General features: G+C 42.9%; 1 protein-coding gene across 1 annotated transcript in view; it reads left to right on the forward strand.

Moving 5' to 3' along the window:
- Positions 1 to 25,463, forward strand: part of AKAP6 (A-kinase anchoring protein 6) — a 311,162-nt gene that overhangs the window by 113,719 nt on the left and 171,980 nt on the right. The window contains exon 5 of the mRNA XM_040332843.1: positions 18,528 to 18,650. Within this exon, the coding sequence (XP_040188777.1) occupies positions 18,528 to 18,650 (123 nt within the window). The remainder of the gene's footprint in view (positions 1 to 18,527; positions 18,651 to 25,463) is intronic.

Genomic DNA, 25,463 nt, shown 5'->3' on the forward strand with positions numbered 1-25,463 from the left:
AATCTCTCCCAGTGAATTGTAGTAGCATTCATGTATAAAAACTAAAAACTGAAGGTGTTGCTCAATGCAGCCAGTTAGAATTTAGTTTTTAATTTAATTTCATTTTGGGTTCAAAAACTAGTATTTGGAATTTTAGCAATCACATTATGAATTATACAATTTCAAAATATCATTTTAAAGACTGAGTATGTAAACATTTCCACATTAACATGTATATTATTATTTATTATAGTTGTGGCTGAATTACAAATTAGGTGCATTTTTATGAAGTCAAGGGGATCACATTATAAAGGACAGCGTTGTTTGTATTGTGTCATTTTTATATGCCTAGGCTGTTTTCAGTGATTGCTGCTAATATATTTTTATTGCCATTTCAAATCAAAGTTCAGGCTAAAAGTACTTTTCCGCATTCACTATATAGGACATGAAGGCCTGTGCTATATTGATGGTAATTTTATAGTCAAGTAGCTCTTTGTTTCCGTCTGACATTTTTAAATTTAGGAAGTAGCAGAAATGAAATTTGCTTCTGTAATTCTGTTCTTTCCTTATAATTACTATACTGTAATTTTCCAACCTTTGTAGTAATTGAATTGAATTTAATATAAATATGATTGGATTGGTAAGCCAGACAGCATGCTTCTAAAAGATTTGCCCTGGTCACAATCACAGCTTTGCCTCACCCAGTGGATTGGTCTGTGCTACAAGAAACAGGGTCTCGGAGCAGCAGTATTAACCACTTCGTTACCGGGCCTATTTTGGCACTGTTCTCCTTTATGTAAAAATCAAAATTTTTTTGCTAGAAAATTAATCAGAACCCCCAAACATTATATATTTTTTTTTAGCAGACACCCTAGGGAATAAAATGGCGGTCATTGCAACTTGCAAACGCCTTTTTTTAGGGAAAAAAACAGTTTCATGAATTAAAAAATAACAAAACAGTAAAGTTAGCCCAATTTTTTTGTATAATGTGAAAGACGATGTTACGCTGAGTAAATAGATACCTAACATGTCACGCTTTAAAATTGCGCACACTCCATAGGCGACGCTTTAAATTTTTTTACAGGTTACTATTTTTGAGTTACAGAGTAGCTCTAGTGATAGAATTGTTGCACACGCTCTAACGCACGCGATGATACCTCACATGTGGGGTTTGAACGGTGTTTACATATGTGGGCGGGACTTGCATGCGCGTTCGCTTCTGCACGCGAGCGACTGGGACAGGGGCGTTTTAATTTTTTTTTTTATTATTTTATTTTATTTTTTTACTTCATTTTTTTATTTTTACACTTTTTTTGACATTTTTTTTTTTTTGATCACTTTTATTCCTATTACAAGGAATGTACACATCCCTTGTAATAGGAATCACTGTGACAGGTCCTCTTTATGGAGAGATGTGGGGTCAATAAGACCCCACATCTCTCCTACAGGCTTACAAGCATGAAATCGGTGAAAAACATTTCACCGATTACATGCCGACAGCCGCGATTGCGGCTTTGTTTACTTCCGGGTACCGGGCGTGACGTCATAACGTCGCGCCCGGCCCTCCGACGGTCATAGAGATGACTGTGACCGTCTGGTCACCAGTCATCTCTATGGTTCAGCAACGCACGCCGGCCGATTCGCTCTCCGGGCCCCCGATGGCACGGGAGAGCCCGGAGAAGCACCGGATGGCGGCGGGAGGGGGGACGTCTCCTCCCGCTGCCTAGAAGAACGATCGAGCGGCGGAACCGCCGCTTTGATCGTTCTTCTGGTGCACAGAATCGCCGGCTGAAGACAGAGATATCTGAATGATGCCTGCAGCTGCAGGCATCATTCAGATATCACCGCTCAAAGTCCAGGACGTCCCAGGACATCCTACGGATCTGAAGTGGTTAAAGAGCAATTTTCAGTAGCTGTTGAACTAAAAATTCAGATCAGTCCCTGAATAATACAAATGTACAGAAGTGGGAAAATTGGGAAAGATTTTTTATAGGGACCATCTAGAAGTGTTAATTATGCCTTAAGCCTTGTACACACGACCGAGGAACTCGACAGGAGAAACACATAGTTTTGCTCGTCGAGTTCCTTGTTAGGCTGTCGAGGATCTCGGCGAGCCAATTTTCTCCATTCCCGTCGAGGAAAAAGAAGACATGCTCTCTTTTTGGCTCGACGATATCCTCGACGGTTTCCTCATCGAAAAGTGTACACACGACCGGTTTCCTCTGCAAAAAAAAAAAACCCAGCAAGCTTCTTGTTGGTTTTTGCCGAGAAACTCGGTCGTGTGTACGAGGCCTAAGAAGTTCTTTGTTTTGTATTAAAGTACATGACCTAAATGGGGAGTATTGCCTCAAGTGTATAGATTAAAAATAGTACCTTTTCATCCCGATTATGCATAATAAAGAGGGGGCGAGTGGGGGGCGAGGGACCAGTAGCTGAAGTTGGACCCCGCGCCACCCACTCAATGGTTTGGGAGGGACTATCTCGGTACTGATGAAATTACATAAAACATAATGATATAAAAAAGTTTATTAATGTATAAAAATTGCAAAACAAATAAAAACACTTCAATGATTGGTCAAACGTCGACTAGTTTCGCAGGGTTGCCGCTTCGTCAGGACTGCCAATCTATAGAGTAATGCAATAAAAATTTGTAACAAACATCAGCTATACAATAAACAAATGATAAAAACATTAATAATCGCTTACCAAATGAGTCAATTGATAATATGCGGAAACCAGGCGGCCCAGGGGGTTCCCCCCGCGGCGGACAAGGGGATGGTTGATTGTGGAGATCTGGGTGTAGATAAAAATGTATATATATTTTTTGGGCCTGTTCAATTAAGTGGACTGGGTAGGATAAGGGTGGGGGGGGGGGTTTTGGAAGGGAGAAAGGGAATGGGGAAGGGGAGGAAAAGGGGGAAAAAACAAGGGGGGAGAGAAAAAGACAGGAGGAGAGGCAGAGGGGGATGAAAGGGAGGAAAAAAGGGGGGGGAAGGAAACGGGGGAGGAAAAAGGGCATGGGAAACAGGGGTGGGATAAGTAAGAGGAAGAGAGGGACAGGGAAACGCGGGAAGAGGAAAAGAAGGGTAGGAGAGAAGGGGAAGGGGGAAAGAAAAGGGTCCACGAATTTATAGAAAGGGGGGGGGATTTGTTAAATAAATAGAACTTACCGCAGTAAAATCTCTTAAGGAATATAGCCAGGCCATAAGGAAACAAGAGCCTGGTGATATTAACCAGATGTGCCGGGCAAGGGGTGTGAGCAGGGCAGCAAGGTGGGGAGACTAAAGGCGCAATGGGTAAAAAAGGTCCAAAAATGCTGGTAAAACCAGTATTGTGTCATGGGAGGAATGTATCCATATGAATGACAATTGCATGGTAATGCATGGACTGAGAAGTAAAGTGGACTGCGCCGAGGAAGAACCCCAATATACTGCCGAACACATCCTGCGATGGTCACGGCTATGCCATAGCCGTGACCATTGAGTGGGTGGCGCGGGGTCCAACTTCAGCTACTGGTCCCTCGCCCCCCACTCGCCCCCTCTTTATTATGCATAATCGGGATGAAAAGGTACTATTTTTAATCTATACACTTGAGGCAATACTCCCCATTTTTGTTCATACTATTGGGTGGATAACACACCCGTTTCTCTCTTCCCCTGAGTGCCTTTAACTGGTAAACCTTTTTACATAATATTTATCATATCCTAGTTTGCTTGGTGATCCCAATTTGGATGTTGTCTTCATGATTGATTATTTGATAGACATTCTCGGTATTGAAGGATTGGACCCCAATGGTCTAATGTAATGTATTAATCCAGTATATAGTTTGACATTGATTAAATTATTGACTTAATGCATGTATATGGCTTGTACCCCATGAATGGTTTGAACTTCCCCTTAGGATGAATGTATCTAAAAATCATTCACCTTTACCAAAGTGTTCTGTATCACTGCTGCTGGGCTACCCCCCTGCCGCAAAGGAACTATTATGTGTTATCTACACTTGTAGCTCCAGCTGTTTCAGAATTCTCCCCTATCCCCTACTACTTTGGAAATTCAACTCCACTGGGGCACACCTCTATCGGTTAATCCCTCTCATACACGTATCGTGTCTATTCCGTTATTTAATTTCTTTTCTCTTACCATCTTGCAGGCATTATCACTTTACATCCTTAATTCCCGGCCCAATTATGGGCTTCACCTTCTATCACCACCACACCTTCTCAACTTATATTCTCTGCACACACATAACTTCTCACCCTACCTCTACCCTTGGCTACAATTATGGTAGCATTTTATTCACTTATCGTCCTTGCACATGTATTTGGGTTTAGGGCTAAGAGGCGCCCCTAATTGGTGGCCTCCTGATACCCCATCATCACAGGTTGATTTTATTTAATTACTGTATTTTATTATCTTACTCTCACTCCTTCCCACGTCACTTCATTGTCTCCATTATCACTCACTCATGTTTCCCCATTATTTGCTTTTCTTTTCTGCCCTGCCCAGTAGAAATATCTACCTTTGCCGTTTTTTGTTTTGTCACAATCAGCAAGATGCCAATATTCTAGGACACCATCACTAGCATTCTCCCTTGTGGGAACTATACCCCCACTTGTACTTTTCAGTACAATTCACCATACTATTATTATCTAATTTTATTTCCCTTGTATTCATTTGCCATCTGAGTCATATTGATGCGGTTTGGCTGCCTGCACCTCCCAATCGCGGCGGACTTGCGTCTCCCCTGGCGGGGATGACACTATGTCTCACCCCCTCTTGCTTCCTCTCGGCTCGGGGCCCCCCGCCCCTTGGCTCGAGTTGATCGCACACGCATAGTAGCACTAATCGCGCACTTGCGTTGTGTGGGGAGACTGACCCGGTGACGTCATGACGCGGCCGTCAGGCGGCGCCTACGGCGTCTCCGGGTTGGGATGGCTCACTTAATGGTCGACCGGCCATCAGGTAAGTAATGTGGATCTGTCCATCGTCGGTCCGATGGCATAGCCGTGACCATCGCAGGATGTGTTCGGCAGTATATTGGGGTTCTTCCTCGGCGCAGTCCACTTTACTTCTCAGTCCATGCATTACCATGCAATTGTCATTCATATGGATACATTCCTCCCATGACACAATACTGGTTTTACCAGCATTTTTGGACCTTTTTTACCCATTGCGCCTTTAGTCTCCCCACCTTGCTGCCCTGCTCACACCCCTTGCCCGGCACATCTGGTTAATATCACCAGGCTCTTGTTTCCTTATGGCCTGGCTATATTCCTTAAGAGATTTTACTGCGGTAAGTTCTATTTATTTAACAAACCCCCCCCCTTTCTATAAATTCGTGGACCCTTTTCTTTCCCCCTTCCCCTTCTCTCCTACCCTTCTTTTCCTCTTCCCGCGTTTCTCTGTCCCTCTCTTCCTCTTACTTATCCCACCCCTGTTTCCCATGCCCTTTTTCCTCCCCCGTTTCCTCCCCCCCCCTTTTTTCCTCCCTTTCATCCCCCTCTGCCTCTCCTCCTGTCTTTTTCTCTCCCCCCTTGTTTTTCCCCCTTTTCCTCCCCTTCCCCATTCCCTTTCTCCCTTCCAAAACCCCCCCCCCCACCCTTATCCTACCCAGTCCACTTAATTGAACAGGCCCAAAAAATATATATACATTTTTATCTACACCCAGATCTCCACAATCAACCATCCCCTTGTCCGCCGCGGGGGGAACCCCCTGGGCCGCCTGGTTTCCGCATATTATCAATTGACTCATTTGGTAAGCGATTATTAATGTTTTTATCATTTGTTTATTGTATAGCTGATGTTTGTTACAAATTTTTATTGCATTACTCTATAGATTGGCAGTCCTGACGAAGCGGCAACCCCGCGAAACTAGTCGACGTTTGACCAATCATTGAAGTGTTTTTATTTGTTTTGCAATTTTTATACATTAATAAACTTTTTTATATCATTATGTTTTATGTAATTTCATCAGTACCGAGATAGTCCCTCCCAAACCATTGAGTGGGTGGCGCGGGGTCCAACTTCAGCTACTGGTCCCTCGCCCCCCACTCGCCCCCTCTTTATTATGCATAATCGGGATGAAAAGGTACTATTTATAATCTATACACTTGAGGCAATACTCCCCATTTTTGTTCATACTATTGGGTGGATAACACACCCGTTTCTCTCTTCCCCTGAGTGCCTTTAACTGGTAAACCTTTTTACATAATATTTATCATATCCTAGTTTGCTTGGTGATCCCAATTTGGATGTTGTCTTCATGATTGATTATTTGATAGACATTCTCGGTATTGAAGGATTGGACCCCAATGGTCTAATGTAATGTATTAATCCAGTATATAGTTTGACATTGATTAAATTATTGACTTAATGCATGTATATGGCTTGTACCCCATGAATGGTTTGAACTTCCCCTTAGGATGAATGTATCTAAAAATCATTCACCTTTACCAAAGTGTTCTGTATCACTGCTGCTGGGCTACCCCCCTGCCGCAAAGGAACTATTATGTGTTATCTACACTTGTAGCTCCAGCTGTTTCAGAATTCTCCCCTATCCCCTACTACTTTGGAAATTCAACTCCACTGGGGCACACCTCTATCGGTTAATCCCTCTCATACACGTATCGTGTCTATTCCGTTATTTAATTTCTTTTCTCTTACCATCTTGCAGGCATTATCACTTTACATCCTTAATTCCCGGCCCAATTATGGGCTTCACCTTCTATCACCACCACACCTTCTCAACTTATATTCTCTGCACACACATAACTTCTCACCCTACCTCTACCCTTGGCTACAATTATGGTAGCATTTTATTCACTTATCGTCCTTGCACATGTATTTGGGTTTAGGGCTAAGAGGCGCCCCTAATTGGTGGCCTCCTGATACCCCATCATCACAGGTTGATTTTATTTAATTACTGTATTTTATTATCTTACTCTCACTCCTTCCCACGTCACTTCATTGTCTCCATTATCACTCACTCATGTTTCCCCATTATTTGCTTTTCTTTTCTGCCCTGCCCAGTAGAAATATCTACCTTTGCCGTTTTTTGTTTTGTCACAATCAGCAAGATGCCAATATTCTAGGACACCATCACTAGCATTCTCCCTTGTGGGAACTATACCCCCACTTGTACTTTTCAGTACAATTCACCATACTATTATTATCTAATTTTATTTCCCTTGTATTCATTTGCCATCTGAGTCATATTGATGCGGTTTGGCTGCCTGCACCTCCCAATCGCGGCGGACTTGCGTCTCCCCTGGCGGGGATGACACTATGTCTCACCCCCTCTTGCTTCCTCTCGGCTCGGGGCCCCCCGCCCCTTGGCTCGAGTTGATCGCACACGCATAGTAGCACTAATCGCGCACTTGCGTTGTGTGGGGAGACTGACCCGGTGACGTCATGACGCGGCCGTCAGGCGGCGCCTACGGCGTCTCCGGGTTGGGATGGCTCACTTAATGGTCGACCGGCCATCAGGTAAGTAATGTGGATCTGTCCATCGTCGGTCCGATGGCATAGCCGTGACCATCGCAGGATGTGTTCGGCAGTATATTGGGGTTCTTCCTCGGCGCAGTCCACTTTACTTCTCAGTCCATGCATTACCATGCAATTGTCATTCATATGGATACATTCCTCCCATGACACAATACTGGTTTTACCAGCATTTTTGGACCTTTTTTACCCATTGCGCCTTTAGTCTCCCCACCTTGCTGCCCTGCTCACACCCCTTGCCCGGCACATCTGGTTAATATCACCAGGCTCTTGTTTCCTTATGGCCTGGCTATATTCCTTAAGAGATTTTACTGCGGTAAGTTCTATTTATTTAACAAACCCCCCCCCCTTTCTATAAATTCGTGGACCCTTTTCTTTCCCCCTTCCCCTTCTCTCCTACCCTTCTTTTCCTCTTCCCGCGTTTCTCTGTCCCTCTCTTCCTCTTACTTATCCCACCCCTGTTTCCCATGCCCTTTTTCCTCCCCCGTTTCCTTCCCCCCCTTTTTTCCTCCCTTTCATCCCCCTCTGCCTCTCCTCCTGTCTTTTTCTCTCCCCCCTTGTTTTTTCCCCCTTTTCCTCCCCTTCCCCATTCCCTTTCTCCCTTCCAAAACCCCCCCCCCACCCTTATCCTACCCAGTCCACTTAATTGAACAGGCCCAAAAAATATATATACATTTTTATCTACACCCAGATCTCCACAATCAACCATCCCCTTGTCCGCCGCGGGGGGAACCCCCTGGGCCGCCTGGTTTCCGCATATTATCAATTGACTCATTTGGTAAGCGATTATTAATGTTTTTATCATTTGTTTATTGTATAGCTGATGTTTGTTACAAATTTTTATTGCATTACTCTATAGATTGGCAGTCCTGACGAAGCGGCAACCCTGCGAAACTAGTCGACGTTTGACCAATCATTGAAGTGTTTTTATTTGTTTTGCAATTTTTATACATTAATAAACTTTTTTATATCATTATGTTTTATGTAATTTCATCAGTACCGAGATAGTCCCTCCCAAACCATTGAGTGGGTGGCGCGGGGTCCAACTTCAGCTACTGGTCCCTCGCCCCCCACTCGCCCCCTCTTTATAAAGTACATGACCTGTGCCTAGGCACTCTTATGACTTACATCTGCCCCCTTATTTTAGTAAATACAAATATACTAGTGGAATGTTTGTATTACAAGCAATAAAGTCCCATGAAAGTACTTACCTCTTTCTTGTTCTCTGCTGCTCATCTTATGATGTCTGTACTAGAACTTGTACATGCTCTGTATGAAATCTGACACAGTTTGTTAATGTTTTTAGTTCAGCATTGGCTATGAGCAATATGGGTGGCATAATGCTACTTGACACTCGCAGTTCTGAAGCCATGGAGACTTAAACAAAAACAAGGCAAGAACTTGCACAATTTCATCAAATGTTGTAAAAATCTTGAAGTTTAGAGATTAGATCTGGGAGACACTGGTTACATAACCCTCCCAGGAGGCATCTATGAGGCCCTGGCTACATAACTAGCGCCTCAATGGTCCAATAAGTACAAACACATCAAATGTAAGTCAAGCCCTGTACACATGGCCGGGAATCCCGTCAGGAAAAAAAAGGTTGGTTTTCTGACGGGACTCCTGGCAAGCATGCCTTGCAAACCGCCGTTCTTTTGATTGGCAAGAACGCGGTGACGTCATCTACTACGATGAGCCGGCGTCTAGTCACATTTGATTCCATCACCGCCATCTTGCTACACCCCACACTAACATTGTATGCTACCACACATGAGTCGAAGTGTTATCCATCATGTGCGGTTTCGTTACAAGGCAGGTAACCATACAGACGACCGGTTTTCTGGGCAGGAAACACTCTGCCGGAAATCCCGACGGGAAAATAGAGAGCAGGGTTCTCTATTTTCTCGTTGGGATTCCCGGCTGTTTTCCTGATGGGAAAACTGCTAGGGAGCATACACATGGCCGGGATTCCGGCCAAATGCTCTCCTCTCAGTTTTCCAGCAAAAAATCTTTAATTTAACAAATAACTGCAGTGTGATTTCATGTCAGAATGCAGAGCTGCATGCTGATTTAATTTCAGGGAAAAGTAAGAAAGGCCCACTTTAAGCCCGGCTGATTTTTTTCATGTGATCAATGTAAGTGGCTAAAGCCACCAGCAATGACCATTGTGTTCTGCCGGCAGAACACAATATCGCTGCAGGAGACATTGAACACATTCAGTGTTGATGGGGGAATCAAGCAAAATTCTTTCCTTCCACCACGGGTGGAAGGAAAAAAACATTTTTGATCTGTGGGCTGCTTAAATCTCAGGATTAGATGGACAGAAATACAATTATTTGGGCAAGTAAAGCCGACCCTGCATAAATATTTCATCTATGCAGTTAGCTGTTTGCCTGGAGTTCAGCTTTAAAGCTGAATTAAGTAATATTACCCTTGCAGCGCCCCACCCCTTCTTCTCTGTGCTGCAAGAGTTAAATGGACATTAAGTCTAGGGGTAAAATATAATACATAATACTTACCTTATCTCTTGGTTCCCTGGCAGCCAGCATTCTCCTCTTTTCTCTGACACTCAGGAATGGGTGCAGACTCTCACCCTCTTCTCATATAATACAGGACTGCTGGTCCTGCATTGTATGTGATGATGTCAGAAGGCTTGTGACTGATAGAGCAGTTAAGGGAAGTGGCTTTGGGTGACTGGTCACAATGTAGGTAGGTACAGGTTTTCCTTTGTCCAGTAGGTGGCTGCCAAGAATCAGCAGCAAGGATGGCCAAATCTGTGCAGCTACAATAGAAAACTGGAACCAAACATAAGGATATAAGTGAAACCAAAAACTCAACTCAAATATGTTTTTTTGTCATGGCACCTGTAATTGGGATATATTGAACGAATTTCGAAGTACGCTGACCTGGACAATATATACACTTGGATTTTGGCTGGACCAGATTGGGCTATCTAGTTCAAAGTCTCTCCTGATCCTCTGTAGTGGGGGGTCATGGAGATCTGGTAAGCAGGCATTTTTCTCAGTTCGGTGGTAGATCTCACAAGGCTGCTTTCATAGCGAGAGAACTTTAATTTATGGAGGAATTGATCAGAGACTTTTCATGCACGGGTGTTTCAAGTTTCTTCCTAACTTATTTCACCAGTTTAGAGACTTTAATTTAGTTGTGTGCTTTATTTTTGGTTTATTGTGTTTGTCAATTGGATTTATTCATGTGATAACAGGTGGGATTCATTTTTCACTGTTTATTTGATCACTATATCCAGGTATTCATTTTGTTTTTCATATACTCACATGTATTAATTGATATTTATGCACGCAACCTATATTTTTTCCATAGGGGTATTATGTTATGCCCATTTGACATCAGAAAAAGCACACTTGCTTGCAGAACTTTAGACTCAGCTGGGACACTATTAGTGGATCTGGCAAAGCACTTGGTGTGATCAAATCAAGAAGCCCTTTACAGACAGGGACCCTGGGCCCTTAGGTTGTGTAGCAAAGTCCAGTGTTCAGCTTACATCCCTTGTGGCTACTGATCCCAGCATCACCTCTTCAGGCACTGCCACTTTCACTAGCCCTCCTGGCTAACTTCCCCACATTCCCCCCAGACTGCTCACCCACCAGCCACCCAGCTAACTTCTCAGGAGATCTCCTGGACATGCTGACTCTCTCTTGCTGTCCTTTCCTTGCTACCGTGCAATCCAGGACAGGCTACTACCATGTGTCGTAGATGGTCCCTCCAGCACCTGAGCTCCAGGCCTGAGGTCACCCCCCCCCAGACTAGGGGGCACCCTCAAGGGCCACTGACAGCCTCCCTTCTCCATCTTGCAACCGACTGCCCCCTGCTGGCATGACCCAAGAGTATTTAAGAAGTGCCTGCCCCCTGCCAGCCCACTTGCTGAGGATTGGCTGGGGCCCTCCTTAATACTCCAAGTAGCTCCTCCTAGACTCTACCCTTTACATCTGGAAGCTTCTCCAAGGTTCCAGAGAGCAGGGGGAGTTTCCAGAGGTGCTGCTTGATGAGTTATCCAGCCTCCCTGGCTCTCAGCCAGGCCAATTTAGTTACTCCACAGATAACTTATTCTAGCACACTAGAGGATGCTACAGCAGTATGATTTGGGGTAAAAGTACTAGGCAGAGAGCATGATCAAAGTGCAGGAACAGGATAGCAGCTAGCAGAATACTGGAGCAAGTTGTATCAGCAGGAGAGGGACTAAATACCCTCCCTCCCAGGTGGAGACTGATTACTAGGATCTGCTGGCTGTTGGAAGACACCTGCTGGTGGACACTGGAACTTTCTACTCTGGGAAGCACAGTGCCACCAGCAGGTGACCCAACTCCTGACAGATGGGGGTAGTTTGTTAGGGGGACTTGTCCCCCTCATGGACTCTGTTGGTGTCTCAGAGAGAACAGCCATCTGATTGGATGCTGCAATCTCTGGTCCTGAGGGCCCAAACAGACATTTTTTTTAAAAAGGGTCTCTATTTTGGTGCTCTTCTGGTAAGTGTGTGGTAGAGAAAGGAAGCCACTTGTAAAGGACGGTGATAAGCTCAGGGTCAGGTTCCTGGCGAGGAGAGATAGCCCAGGGAAGGCTCCTTCTTAACTATATATATACTCTGGTGAGTGGTGCGGAGATATGGAGCCATCGCAGACTGCAGGAACATCCTCTGCCTACGTCTAAAAAGGCCAGTGCCCCTGGTAACAGAAACCATCCTCTGCTAGCATACACTGTAAATGCTGAAAGATTGTACATTCTTTGGACTATTGCTAAAAGCACTGAAGATCAGTTTATCTTTTGCTGCAAAACAACTGTGCAAGAGTTAGAAAAAAATAAACGTTGCCTCTGCACAGGAGCTTCCTGTAATAAAGACCAGTAGCTGCTGCTCTCTCTCCTTGTGAAGAGTGTCTGGTCTTGTCTCCACCCCTCCTGTAGATTTCTGCAGGAAGCCTTATTCTGCTGGGCCATTCCCACAGCTCTGCTCCCTGCAAAGATTATGTGCAGTACAGTGATGATGTCACCATTTTTACAGAGGGATAACTGGGTTTGCAAAGGCAATTGTTACTCCATTGCAGCTATCAAGGAATATATTTAAATTAAAGTTTTTGTACTTGGAGTTCAGCTTTAAAGTGGTTGTAAATGTTGAATTATTAAAAAAACAAACATACCTATACTTACCTGCTCTGTACGGTTTCTCACATCCCCAATACTCTTCTTCTGGGGTCCCCAGACCCCTACTCGTCTATTGATGCAGACAGCGGGACTCCGCCCAGCCCCCTGCTCCCATGTCACAGCTTTGGATTGACAGCAGCAGGAGCCATTGTCTCCTGCTGGTATCAAAATGTCCAAATTAGAAAGAAACAGCGTCTGGAGTTGCTGCGCTCCTGCACAACGCTGGATAGGATGGGGCTCGGGTGAAAAAGAGGGAGGGTTGCAGCACAAAAGGCTTTTCACCTTAATGCATAGAATGCATTAGCGTGAAAAACCTTAGGCCTTTACAACCACTTTTATGAGCCTTTAACCCTTGCAGTATCTGATGACTCCATTTCAAGGGTAAGTGTTTGTTGTTGGCTGGAGTGGGGCTTTAAGGTTATTTAGAAAATGAGTTCCAGTATCCAATATAACTGGACTGGATAGCAGGAGGTAAGTGTAAAGGGTACACTTACTTTGCGTCCTAAAACCTGTGCAGAGAGTTCAGCAGGACAATTAGTTCAATGATTCTGGTCTGTGTTATTTTATAAATGGATTTAATTGTGTAGCACCACCTCCGTAGGATAATTTTAGGTTCTTTCTTCTCAATTCAAAGTGGTATACCGCGCTAAACTAACTCAGTAAAAAACTACCTATATATGATAAAGGACTGCCAGCGACTAACCATGTAATATAACCATAGCAAGACATACATTAAACAAAAGCGCTAATCTCAACAGTAAAAAATTTAAACAAATATAAAAATAAAATTCTTAAATTGACATAATACACCCTGTGCATAGGAAGTGTCCTTATATCTTTCAAGTGATGAGAATAAAAGAGAAACAGTTAAATTAAATGTGCAGAAGTAATCCTGATGATAAATATGAATACATCCAAATCAAAGCTGATTGGACAGGGATACCACCACTAAAACTCATGCAGATTCTTCTGTTGCACCCACACTCTGTGATCAGGGATGCTTATCAGATGATAGGGACCACCTATTTCTAGAATGGTCAGACAGGCAGGCAGAACAACCTCTGCAGGGTATAAATGGGGAAGCCTCTGGAACGCTCTGGTGGTAGGGTGGGTCCTCCGGTGTGTTCAAACTCACAGTAGGATATCCAATACAAATAGATAAAATAGACCATACAAATAGAAAATTCCACCAGTATGATATGTATGTAACGTTTATTGAAGTGAAAATGCTACTTAAAATAGATAAAAATCAGTAAAGCCTGGATAAAATTGTTTGCCGGCAAGCACAAATTCATTCACCCGCACTCCCAGGGTCACGTGGGGCACGATGGCCTCAGCGCATAGCTCTGTCCGACATGTTTTGTCATAAGTGACATCTTCCTGGGTTTCGGGCAACCCACTGAGCAATCACTATAAATACTAATGTTGAAAAACCAAGCCTAATTTTCACATGGTGGCCATTTTGAGAAAAGTTCAAGCCTCCTTCCCATTCACCAACATGTTGGCAACCAAGCCTTGGTTTTAAATATCAACTAAATAATCGTGATTATGCTTATGACTTACAGTGACAAATTATGCCAAAGTTCAGTTTATAAACAGAGCGTCCATAACGGATACCCAGATGAATAAAATGCATTAAAAAGGAAAAACATTCTAGCCTAAAAAAATATGACAATGAAAGCCTTATTGCAAAGGCGAAGGGGACTCTGAGGGCCTCTAGTGGATGTTTAAAAAAATGTAGTAAATGGGAAAAATTCTTAGAGAATATCAAATGACATATATTACACCAGACTAATACAAAAAATGATATATGCAAGATATAGGATGCTACAACAATAAAATCAGTAACAATATTGAAGGTACTAAAAATAATTAAAAAAATGTTAAAAATAAAAATATGAATGTCAAAGACAAATAAATCCCCAAACTTGACATAATTAAAGTAACAACTAAGAGGAAGCAAAAAATAAAATAAAAGGACTTGATACATTTAATACATGTATTAGGCATTATCAATGAAGGCATTAACCACATCTGCATTTGAACCTAATGATCTAAGACATTTAACCCACACTCATTTCAAATTTAGAGATCTCACGTCGCCTAGACCCACCAGTGCAGTTTTAACTTATCAAGTCAGAGAAAAGACATACCTGCTGGATTTTTGGTATGGACTTCCAGGTAGTGTCTGGAGACCGGAGGGCCTTTGAACCCTCTTTTAATGTTACCAATGTGCTCATTGAGCCGTATTTGTAAAGGGCGTATTGTGCGGCCAATGTATTGAAATCCACAGGGACAGGGAAGCAACATGTGATATAAGTCTTGATTTGAAAGTCATGGGATGTGCAAGAAGAGGTGAATTAAGTGTTTTTTTTTTATTACTTATAGCATTAATAGAACATGCTAGGAATATTTTACATTTAAGATGCCCAGTAGTTTCTATGTTCTGCCTATCAACCCCAAGAACAGTCTCGGCCCCTCTAGCACACCTGGTAAACAAATATTACTGCAGACACAGTGGTTAAAAGACACCAGACTGTATCAGATCAAAGAAAATTTGCAGTAAACAAGACAGTAATAACTTGAAACAGGTAGTTACCTGTAGTAAACTTTGATACTAGGTAACTGAGCACAATAGAAATATGCAATGTAATTAAATCACAATTTAACCAACCCACAGGCCCTAAGATGGCCTATGTGCTCAGGTATGAAAGGGAGAAAAAGTTACTTCTCGTATGTCAATCTACTTCCTTAAAATCTTGAGACCACGGGCCCAGAACATAATTGTACAGCTTTAAACTACACTTTTTAAGTGAGAGTCCCCCATTATTATGTGCCAATATTTTGTCTTTGGAGTTGCAGAAGAATGAAATGTGGGAGTCTTTGCAGTGTAGTTATCTGGCATCTTCAGCTAGCTCAACAAGGGCCCAAAGAGATCTCTGTACAGCAACTCACAGTAGCAAGGGATAACTTGTGTAAAGTGTCTTCTGTGAAGGCTTTGATGAGAGGATAAGATAAAGATGTCTGCATGCAGTGTCTCTTTTAGTGTATGGTTAGTATGGGCTTCTGCCCACTCACCAATCCTGGCGACACCAAGGCCCAAAGAAACGCATGTTCTGGAACAGGCTCTTGAGGGATGCCCGACTGGCAACCTTGCGACCGAAAGACCCAGCGATGTTTGTACAGGTATCCACACAGCAGATGGGGTGTCTGCGACAGGTGATCTGCATCCGACTGTGTAGCTTGCTTCCAGCAAGGGCCACCACCTTGCTCAGCCGCAATGTCTCACCCAGCAGGGAAAGGGAGAAACTTCTTCTGCCACTTGTGGTCTCCTCAAGCTCACTCCAACAGCCTTGTGGTCTCTCATGGTCTGCCCCGGGCTCCTTTTGGTCTCCTGTCCCTCGATCACACACCTCCTCCTCCTCTTTCTGTCACCTGGGGCATACTGGGGACCTGAGTATGCTCTCTGCCTCTCTCCATGAGATCGCTGGTCCTCAGGACTACATGTCCCATGATTGTTCCCTCTCCTGCTTCTGTAATTGGTCCTCCCACAGCCAATGTGGAAGCAGGGGGTGGATCGAGCAGCTGTCCTGTGTACAGCCCTGCTCTCCTGTGCGCTGCGTGAAGAGGAGAGGGAGGGGAGAGAAAAGTCTGCAGCAGCTGCAGTCTGTGTCTCTGATCCGTGTCAGCGGCGCCTGACCAAGCATTGGGGGGAAACTGGCATCCGCTACAATCGCATCAATGAGGCCTATGGGGTTGCAATTGGCAGTGACTAATTGCATTCATATAGTAACAGGGACTGGAAGTAGAAATTGCACGAACCGAAAGAATCGGGCTAATGGAAACACTGGAAAATGTACCCTTTAGACTTAAAGTGGTTGTAAACCTCAAACATGAAATATGAACAAAACATATCCCTCTATAGTGTGTACTTGTCTCAATTAAGATCACTAAGGCTCGGTTCACACCAGTGCACTTGGGGCTGGGGGGCATTAAAATGTGCCCTGGTTGGGGAGATTGCCCAAACAAGGACAAAGACAGCAGTAAAAAAACAAACTGACAGAGGTTCTAGCTCTTCTCCATTCTATCCAAATCTAAATGATTTAACTGGATTTGGGGATTAGAGTATAACTTAAAGTCGTTGTAAACCTCAGACATGAAATATGAACAAAGCATATCCCAGTGTTTATTTGTCTCAATTAAGAGCACTGGGTTTCATTTCTGTCTGCTGCTTTGTTCCTCTGCTATCAGCATGAATCACTTCCGACAAGTTTTTCTGACACCAAGAGAAAAAAGGTGACAGGAGAGGGAGTTCCATCTGATTGAGTGAACTTCAGTTCCCCACCTACTTTTTCGGAACTCTCAAGCCTCGTACACATGCATGGTTTACCCGGCAAGAACCAGCAAGAAAACTGCTGGCTTTCTTGCCGAGTAAACCGTGCGTGTGTACGAGGCTTTCAGGTTTCTCGTCAAGAAAACTGCCCAAAATCTCAACGAGAAAAATAGAGAACCTGCTCTCTATTTTCTCGTTGTGATTCTCGGCAGTGTTTTCCTGCCGAGAAACCCGAGAGTGTGTATACTTACCTGTCGCCGTGGAAACCCGCGCATGCTCGAAATGACTTTGACGCATGCAAGGTAGCTTCCTAGGCATAGGTAGGGTGCAGCAAGATGGCGGCGACAGCATCGAATGTGAACAGCGATTCTTTTAAATGGAGTGTCTGTACACTCTGGCGGCAAGAAACTCTTGCCAAGAATCTTGTCAGGAAAGACGTTTTTTTCCTGTCGAGATTCTGGCCCGTGTGTACAGGGCTTCAGACAAGCTTTAAATTCAGCACTTCTAATGGCTATAGAGAAGGGAAGACTGCAAATAGACAGATACAACTTATGTAGGAGGATTTGTTTCATCACCTGAGGCTAGTCACTTTATTAAGTATATGTAAGGGTTTACAACCACTTTAAGGCAAGTTTTTTTTTTTCAATCGAGTGGAGAGGGATTAGAACATCTGTCAGGTTTTTAGTGAAGTCTATGTCCCCGTTACGGCGATTCATCCTCCCTATTTGTCCTCTGTATGGTTATTGACGAAAGGAAAGTAAAAGACAATCCTACAATGTGGGTTAGGAACAGGAAGAGAAGGGATATCTTCCAAAAGGGACACTTGTTCTGGTGACCCTGGTGACAACAAGGGATTCCCTCACTTTAGAGGGATTTACTCACACTTCCTGTTTTGGCTATAAGGCGAGAGATATAGGGAAATCTCCCCAATGGGGCACAGATGGCAAAAAAAAGAGGTATAACCTTCCCTAATGCCGCACACACACGATCGGGCTTGCCAAGCCAAAAGCACATCGGAATTCCGACAGAATTCCATCGGAATTCCGACAGAATTCCGATAGAATTCCGACAGAATTCCATCGGAGTAAAATAGAACATGTTCTATATTTAAACTCCGATGGAATTCATCGGAATTTCCGATGGAATTTCTCCGATGGGCATACACACAGTCATAATTTCCTATGAAAAAAGTCTGTCTGACTTTTTCCATCGGAAATTCCGATCGTGTATACGCAGAATTACTCTATCCTAAAAATAAAAAGGTTGGCTTTAGTTATATTTTAAAACTGGCAAATGGGAAATAGTAAGTGATATCTATATCCTATAATGTATCCCATAACCACTATTCAGAAAGTTTTTCACCGACCGACCCCTCCAAACTATTCCAAGCTCAAATATGTTCATTTACAATGGATACTTTATCACCAGGGCTCTTTGTGCTGCCTCGTCAAATGTATTTTTATATCCATTGTTATCACTATAAAAGAACAGCAGATGGTGCTATTGTTGTATCTACAACTGACTTTCTTTTTCCTCCCAGGGCTTTGTGTCGAAGCTTGACAGATTCATCCGCTGGTTACAAGATGCAATGGAAGCTACAGAGAACTGGACCCCTCCTCAGCCTGAAACAGAGGCCCTCCAGCTTTACCTCCATACACACCTGGTGAGATATAAAGAGGAAACTCTACAAGTCTGGTCATTGTAGTCACACGCCTCGGAAACTTGCCTTTGTCTTGTACAAATAATCACATTATGGTTTTACCTGACATATTTAAAGACATATATGACAGTTTTACTATATTTATAGATTTTTTTTTATATAAACTCTTCATAGAGTGAGGACACATGCAAGCTATCATTCCTTTGCATATTTACAATATTTGTACGACCTCTCAACATAGACAAATCTAATCAAAATATTCCTTTTAAATTTTAATGCTGTTCTAGTATATTTGATCCAGAAGAGGAGGATAAAACAAAACCCAAATGAGAAAGCTGCCAATTTATCTTCACAGTGGGTGAGAACTATTCCTTCCTGACCCCAACATCTATAGCCCAAATCAATAACTGCACTGATGAGTGCGGCTGAGGATGTGAGCTCTTGCAAGAAATGTATGCAATCCAATTTTAAATTCACCCATGGTGTTTTCTGTCGTCGCCTGCCTTGTCATAGGATTCCAGAGTTTCACCAACAGTACAGCAAGAACCACTTTGTATTCTGGGGATAAAATGGTTTCTCGTGGCATCTAAATTCATTCCCCGTTATCACCATTTTAGATCCAGAGATAATGTATTTTTGAGGTGGAATCCTGTTTTTCTAGTGTTTCTTGCTCAATTGGTTAGTTATTTTAATTCATTAAATTGGCTTGAATCCCTGCAGGTCCACTTTGCTGCAATGCACCATTTATAGTGGTACGGGTGGCTAGTGCATCTAGGTCTGAAGTCTAAAGGGCACATGACCATGACCACAGTTGTAGTATTTAGATGGATTTAGAGATCTTTATGCTTGTGGTGGCCTTTGGCACCCATCGCTACGATTTAAAATGACCAAAAAAAAATAAGAACAAATCTTTTTTTTAACCACCTAAGCCCCGGACCTTTAGGCAGCTAAATGCCCAGGCCAGGTTTTGCGATTCGGCCCTGCTTTGCTTTAACAGACAATTGCGCGGTCGTGCGACGTGGCTCCCAAACAAAATTGGCGTCCTTTTTTCCCCACAAATAGAGCTTTCTTTTGGTGGTATTTGATCACCTCTGCGGTTTTTATTTTTTGCGCTATAAACAAAAATAGAGCGTCAATTTTGAAAAAAAATCAATATTTTTTACTTTTTGCTATAATAAATATCTCCCAAAAACATATATAAACATTTTTTTTTTCCTCAGTTTAGGCCGATACGTATTCTTCTACCTATTTTTGGTAAAAAAAATCGCAATAAGCTTTTATCGATTGGTTTGCGCAAAATTTATAGCGTTTACAAAATAGGGGATAGTTTTATTGCATTTTTATTAATTATTATTTTTTTACTACTAATGGCGGCGATCAGCGATTTTTTTCGTTACTGCGACATTATGGCGGACACTTCGGACAATTTTGACACATTTTTGGGACCATTGTAATTTTCACAGCAAAAAATGCATTTAAATTGCATTGTTTATTGTGAAAATGACAGTTGCAGTTTGGGAGTTAACCACAGGTGGCACTGTAGGAGTTAGTGTTCACCTAGTGTGTGTTTACAACTGTAGGGGGGTGTGGCTGTAGGACTGACGTCTTCGATCGAGTCTCCCTATAAAAGGGATCACTCGATCGATGCAGCCGCCACAGTGAAGTACGGGGAAGCCGTGTTTACATACGGCTCTCCCCGTTCTTCAGCTCCGGGGAGCGATCGCGACGGAGCGGCTATAAACGAATAGCCGCGCCGTCGTCCCGGATCGCTCCCCGCAGGTATCCGACCGCCGCATGTAGCAGGGGGGGGGTCCCGATCGGACCCCCGACCCGCGGAAAGGCATGTACGTACATGTACGCCCATCTGCCTCTACGTGCTATTCTGTGGATGTACATATACATGCGGCGGTCGGCAAGTGGTTAATCTATTTCTTTTGGTGCAGCTTAGGCTCTCACCCACCATGCAGTGTCAGATAGATATAGACAGTATAGAGGGAAGCCAGCACACCAACGTAGATTGCAGGTACATTTAAGCAGGCTGTACACGGTTGAATTTCGAACACATTTTTATTTCAAAATCAGAAAGTTCGTTTTTTTGTGATCGATGATGCCACCATTGATTTTCGAAATTTGGCCGACCAAACCTTCATGTTGCTACAGAAAATAATTTTCGTTGCCGGGAATATTTTTTTCTCTCCGGGAATTTTCTTTTCTTGCGCTTTTTTTTTCTATTACATTTCTCGCACGATTCTCCCATCATTGATTAGAAAATCATTTGTCTTTCAAAAACTTTCAAACATGTCCGATTTCTCAAATTTGATTGCCACACGAAAATCGGCTGTTTACTGCAGCCCACTAACGGTGCGGAATTCGTACGAAAATTCTTTGATACGATTTTCGAAAGAAAATTCTTTCGAAATTTGAACCGTGTATGGCCGGCTTTAGGTTTCCTTGAATCGGCATAACATTGACTTTTCAAGGCATCCTGTGTTGCTGCAAAATATCAGCGTTTGGCCAGCGAAGTTCACCTAGTGCTGTCTACATTGGTGTTCAGTCCTCCCTTTATACTTGGTCCTTCGGTGCATCTTCCTGTACTACCAGGCCCACATGATGGGTGCTGGATGGATGTTGTTCGCCACTTAGGTAGATGAAGATATCTCAAACACACATTCAACCCTTTGCTGTATCTTCTGTAATGGAAGGGAACAAAACATTATCACTCACAGGCACCTATCACCAAACTGGAGTACCATCAGTTGGTACTTCTTGTGTGAATGGTATTCATACAGTTTTATAATAAAGTTTTAATAATGTCTGTTCTACACCCCTAATCTGTATACTCACATACATATAACAAAACTTGATGTAATGATTTTTTTGTTTACATTTTTTTTTTTTAGACAGCTACATTGCCACTGTTTTATGTATTTGGCTTCCATTATGAAAATACACTGGGGGATGGATATTTACTAAAACTAAAGCAGACAGAAACTGGAGCAGCTGTCCATAATAACCAATCAGCTTGTTTAGGTATGCTTTGAAAATTAAAGCTTCATGTTGATTGGTTGTCATGCACAGTTGCTCCAGATTCTGGCTGCTCCAGTTTTAGTAATTTCCCCTTATTCTACTATAGACAAAACGAGTATAGCCCTGATTAGACAGAAAAGGATCTGCAGGCTGATGAGGTCCTCTCTGTTTTTACTTCTCCTGTCTGTGCATGTGCATACAGGATACCTGATAGGTCCCAAGTGCTCCCTTGGGACCTATCAGGTCCCAGTCTTATGTTGTTTTGCAGAGTCAAATATAGATGTTTTCATTAATACATAATTTAGTGAATTGTCACTTTTTACATGTGCCTTGAGTTTAGCTTACAGTATTTGTCACCATGCTATAAAGAGCATTTGCTCCCGTTGGTTTTTAAATGCTTTCTTTCCTTATGCTTCGCTCAAATGTTACTTATGGAAATGGTTATATTTGGGGAAGAGGGTTGCAGTCATGTGTCTACTCATAGAGTAGCTTGTTTTGTGAGGTCCTTTGCTGGGTCTAGCAATGACCCTCACAGCACCTAGTTTTTCAGATGCAAAAGTAAAATTTTGTTATTTAGATTAGATTCTTTGGCTAGAGAGGGCACATTTATGGAGGCGTTGCCTAATACACGGGTGGGTGCACATTGTTTTTCTTTTGCCAAAGGACTAGATTTCTACACATCTTCAAAGGTAGCATGAATGGAGTTTTCAATAAGATTAATTTGCATATCCCATACACACATTTACCAGTATCACAAAAACATTATAAGCATTACAATGAACATATTCCCATTCATTTATGTAAGACATTTGAGGTTAAATGATGACTAATTTAGCATTTTATTGAAATTATAAATGTAAGTGCATCTCACTTTAACTTTTTTTTTTATATATTCATTCTTTATTATATTTTTATCTCATACACATTTTTAACAATTCATTAAAAAACAGGAAAAAAATATTATTTATATATATCATAGTCTTAGTGCAAATACAAAAAGTGAGACCACCTTAATTGGCATACTGGGAAGCAAATAATAACATTTACTGGAGTTGAGGAGCCCACTGGGCCAGGAATTCTATATATTATTTTACCCCCTTTCGATATTATAATTGTACTATTTCTCAACCCTCCTCTCTGTTTATACCTCCCCACTTAATACTACTCCATTAAGCTGTTTACTGTTGGTTTCGTAAGTCAATTCCATCACCCGGTTGTCTCCCTTCCCCTATCTAGGTCCAGAGGCTGCCATAATCATAGCTCTACCAAGATATCCCACATGTGGCTTTTCAATCAGATATTATATTTGGTTATTCTCTACCCCTACTGTAGTTCTTACCCCCTAGAGAGGAGCCACCTTTTTCTCCAACCATGGCTTCCACATTTCCTCAAAGTCCTTAAGATTACCTCTTTTTATTTAGACTGCTCTTTCTTTACAGATTGACTCATTTATTACCCTGGTCCATTCTCTTACTGCCGATGGCGTTGTCGCCTGCCATCTTGTGGCTATTAATTTTCTGGCTTGAAACAAACATCTCAATATTGCAACTTCTCCTCCCGTTCCTTCCTGTATCCCAGTACACATAGTGTGGCCTCCATCTCCAAAGGTGTTCCAAATATATCGCTCAAAATATTGAGCACTCCCTCCCAGTAGTGAAACAGCTTCGGGCAGCGCCACACCTAGGGTGACCACATTTCCAAACTACCATTCAGGGACACCCTCCTTCCCTAAAATCAGCTTGTGGTGTAACGCATCACAGCACAGTGATTGGACACAAGAGGCGGGATTTATGATTTCTCCAATCACAAGCATGGGGCGAGGACTGTGCTCCTTTAGGCATTCCTGGCCAGGACAAGTACTGTCAGTGAGTAAAGAGGTGATGTGGCGGCCTTTTTTGGGGGCATTAGGTTGGCTTGGGGGGTGGCTGTGTCAGTTTTATTCTGGGACACTGTATTGTCCTGGAACTAAGGTGCCCGGGACAGACCTGCAAAATGCAGGACTGTACCGGGCAATCTGGGACACATGGTCACCCTAGCCACACCATGTGCACTGGGTCTCCAGGCCCCTGGCATCTAGGACATTTATCATCTGGTCTTCTTCCATATTTGAACAGGCGCTTAGGTGTAAAATTAACCTCTATTTATCAACATCAGGTGGGAGATTTTTTTGGGGGGGGTGAAACTGAAACCTTTGATCCCATCTCTAGGATTCTCTTCCACTGTTCCTGTGTTATTTCCCCTATATCTTCTTCCCATCTCTCTCTTACTTTAAGGAGGTTTGACCCTGTGTTAATCTTTTTGCTTATCTGTCCTTATATTTCAGATATAAGTCCCTTAGTTGGACCAACTTTAACTAAGTTTTGGAATAGGGGCATTTTATTCCACTCTAGGGTTTGTGTCCTGAATTGGACTTCAAGGGCATGCCCTACCTGGAGATAAGTAAAAAATTTGTGTTGCGGGATATTAAATTCCTCCCTCAAATCCAGTAACTTCCTATACCTGTCGCCCTTATACAGTTGTCTCAGCCTTTTTATATCATGCATTTCCAATTCCCCCACCTTTCCTATCTGGAGGATTCCCTGTAGGTTGATATTATTCCACAGAGGGGTGTACTCAGTAAATCCGATATAACCCATCAGTTTTTTAACCATTTTCCATATTTTAGTTATCATTTTTATTGTTGGGTTCCTATAGCTAAAGGAATCTGCTTCTAATACTTCAATAATAGTATCATGTGCAGCTCCATTCAACATTATTCTCCCGTTAGGGGTGCCCCCCCCCCCCCCGGGATATTACATCCCATTAGTTGTTACAGTTGTGCCGATAGGTAGTAACTCTCAGGCCGCATACACACGGTCGGTCAAAACCGATGGAAACGGACTGAAGGACCGTTTCATCGGTCCAAACCAATGGTGTGTGTGCCCCATCGGTCAGTTATCCTTCGGTCAAAAATTTTAGAACTTGCTTTAAAATTGAACCGATGGACGCCTAACCGATAGGTTAGTATGCAAACGCATCGGTTAAAAACCCGCGCATGCTCAGAATCAAGTTGACGCATGCTTGGAAGCATTGAACTTCATTTTTCTCAGCACGTCGTTGTGTTTTACGTCACCGCGTTGGACTTGATCGTTTTTTTAACTGATGGTGTGTAGGCACATCAGACCATCATCAGACCGTTCTCATCGGATGAACTGATCGTGTGTACGCCGCCTCAGGGTGGGGAACTGCCAGACCTCCTTCCACTACCGGGAGCTGCAGTGTACGAAGTCGGATCCTGGGTTGTCCCCCTTTCCATATTAGCTCTCTGAAAAGCGTTTCGATTTTATTGAACCATTTTCTACAGATCCAAACTGGACAATTATGCATTATATACAGCAGTTGTGGCTGCCAAATCATCTTAATTAAGCTGCATCTACCAGCCACTGATAGGGGGAGACGTTTCCAAATATAAATTTTTTGTTTAAATTTAGTCAGTAGGGGGATTAGATTTTTGTTTATACATTGATTGGGATCTTTCGTCACCAATATCTTTTACCAGTGATTGTTCTGTATCTCCCAGGTAGAGGAGAATATCATCAGCATATAGCGCGATTCTTTCGTCTCCCGTCTTCCTTTGAAATACGGTTATCTCAGCGCTTGACCTTATGGCAATCGCCAAAGGTTCCATCGCTAGGGCGAAGAGCAGGGGCGACAAAGGGCACCCCTGTCTCGTCCCCCTCTCCAGTAGAATCTTTTTTGAGAATTCATTATTAATTCTAAGTTTGGCACTAGGATTGTCATAAAGCATTT

Source organism: Rana temporaria, chromosome 13 (genome assembly GCF_905171775.1).
Source record: "Rana temporaria chromosome 13, aRanTem1.1, whole genome shotgun sequence".
NCBI lineage: Eukaryota > Metazoa > Chordata > Amphibia > Anura > Ranidae > Rana > Rana temporaria.